The following is a 1,568-nucleotide window of genomic DNA, read 5'->3' as shown; positions in this document are numbered from 1 at the left end:
TGACACTCCCCACCCTGTCCCCTGCTCACCGGATCAGCAGGTCCCGCAGGAGGGGGAACTCGCAGTGCGCCGGGTTCTCCACTGCAAAGCAAGGCAGAGCGGGCAGCGGGGTGGGCAGGGTGTGGGCAGGAGGGCAGCCAGCGGGGGATGCTCGGGGACTGCAGCCCGGCAGGGTCCATGTACCACCGGAGCACCGGCCACCGGAGCACCAGCACGGCTCTATGTCACCATCTGCACCTCCCCAGCACCCACCCAGGCAGGGATGTGCCTACAGATGCTGCTCTCCACACCCCCATCAGACCCACCCCATAGCTGGGGAGGGCTGGGGGTACCAGGGGCTCCTCTCACCTTCAATGATGCCCCACTTCGTCTTGCGGCCCAGCACCTGCTTGCCATTCACCTGGTGCTCCTGGTCCGCCCCCACCACGGCAAAGGGGATCTTCTCCTGCTGGCACAGAGGAGTGTGCTGGGCCCCAGGGAGCTGCTGGGCTCCCCTGGGGGTGTCTCTCCCAGGGACCAGCATCCAGAATCCCAGCATCCCGGCACTCACCCGAATCCTGTCATTCAGTGCCCTGTCATCTGGGTCCTGGTCAAAGTCCTCCTGCGGGTACACGCTGATGGCGTGGGTCTTCAGGTCCTCCTGGATCTGTGGGGTAGGGGTAGGGGGCTTGAGCCGGGGCTGGGGGGAACACAGGGCACCCCGGAAGTTCCCTGGGGACCTGCCCTCACCCGTTGCTTGAACTCCGCCCGTTCCTCCAGTGTGAGTGTGTCAGCTTTGGCAATCACCGGCACGACGTTGACGATCTTACTGAGCCGCCGCATGAACTCCAGGTCCAGGGGGCGCAGCCTGCCAAGGACCACCAGCACCCCGGGGTAACCCCACCACCAGCACCACCAGGCAGGCAGCACCCATGGATGGTGCGAGTGGGGACTCACCAGTGACCCGTGGGCGGGATGAAGTAGACGCATCCATGGACGCGGGTATCCGGGATTTTCCTTTTGCGGGTGATGAGGATCTCCTCACGTAGGTACCTCTCGTACTGCTCGTTGATGTATTTGATGATGGGGTCCCAGCTGAGGATGAGGAGTTTGGGGGACAGCATCTGAGCTCAAACACCCCCTCCCAAAATTACCACCCACCAAGCTGGGATGCTGAACCTGGTTGTGTCCTACCAATTCTCATTGTTTATCTGATCCCCAAACCCCGGCGTGTCCGTCACCGTCAGCTTCATCTTCACACCCTTCTCCTCGATGACTATGGGGCAGAGATGTGGGTTAGAAGGGACCAAGCATCAGGGAGAAACAAGGGATGGCCTCAGTCATCCCCCCAGTCCCCCTCCTTCTCCCCAGGGTTGGTGGGACAGACCCCACGGTGGTGACCTTACCATGGGTGACAGATTGCAGCTGCACCGTTTTGGGGATACGTTCCTCCTGGCCGGGCTGCGAGGCTTTGCGGCTCACCTTGGACTTGAACAGGGTGTTCACCATCGTCGACTTCCCCAGCCCGCTCTGCCCTGTGGGGATGCCGGCAGCTCTGGTTAGACACACCCCCCAGGAAATTATTCCCC

The 1,568-nt window shown here is 62.3% G+C and overlaps 1 protein-coding gene across 1 annotated transcript in view; it reads right to left on the bottom strand.

Moving 5' to 3' along the window:
• Nucleotides 1-29: 29 nt before the first annotated feature.
• The window catches only part of LOC104510213 (septin-12-like), a gene marked incomplete at its 3' end in the record, with an annotated part of 1,870 nt that continues 331 nt past the window's right edge, over nt 30-1,568 (bottom strand). Inside the window, exons 2-8 of the mRNA XM_010152384.1 lie at nt 1,386-1,514; nt 1,174-1,255; nt 937-1,074; nt 730-847; nt 551-646; nt 349-445; nt 30-81 (exon numbers count right to left, since the gene is read on the bottom strand). Coding sequence (XP_010150686.1) covers nt 30-81; nt 349-445; nt 551-646; nt 730-847; nt 937-1,074; nt 1,174-1,255; nt 1,386-1,514 — 712 coding nt within the window. The remainder of the gene's footprint in view (nt 82-348; nt 446-550; nt 647-729; nt 848-936; nt 1,075-1,173; nt 1,256-1,385; nt 1,515-1,568) is intronic.

Source organism: Eurypyga helias, unplaced genomic scaffold, assembly GCF_000690775.1.
Source record: "Eurypyga helias isolate BGI_N326 unplaced genomic scaffold, ASM69077v1 scaffold25605, whole genome shotgun sequence".
Taxonomy (NCBI): Eukaryota; Metazoa; Chordata; class Aves; order Eurypygiformes; family Eurypygidae; genus Eurypyga; species Eurypyga helias.
Note: the sequence above shows the minus strand (reverse complement) of the source record. Positions and strands in the feature narration are given on the sequence as shown.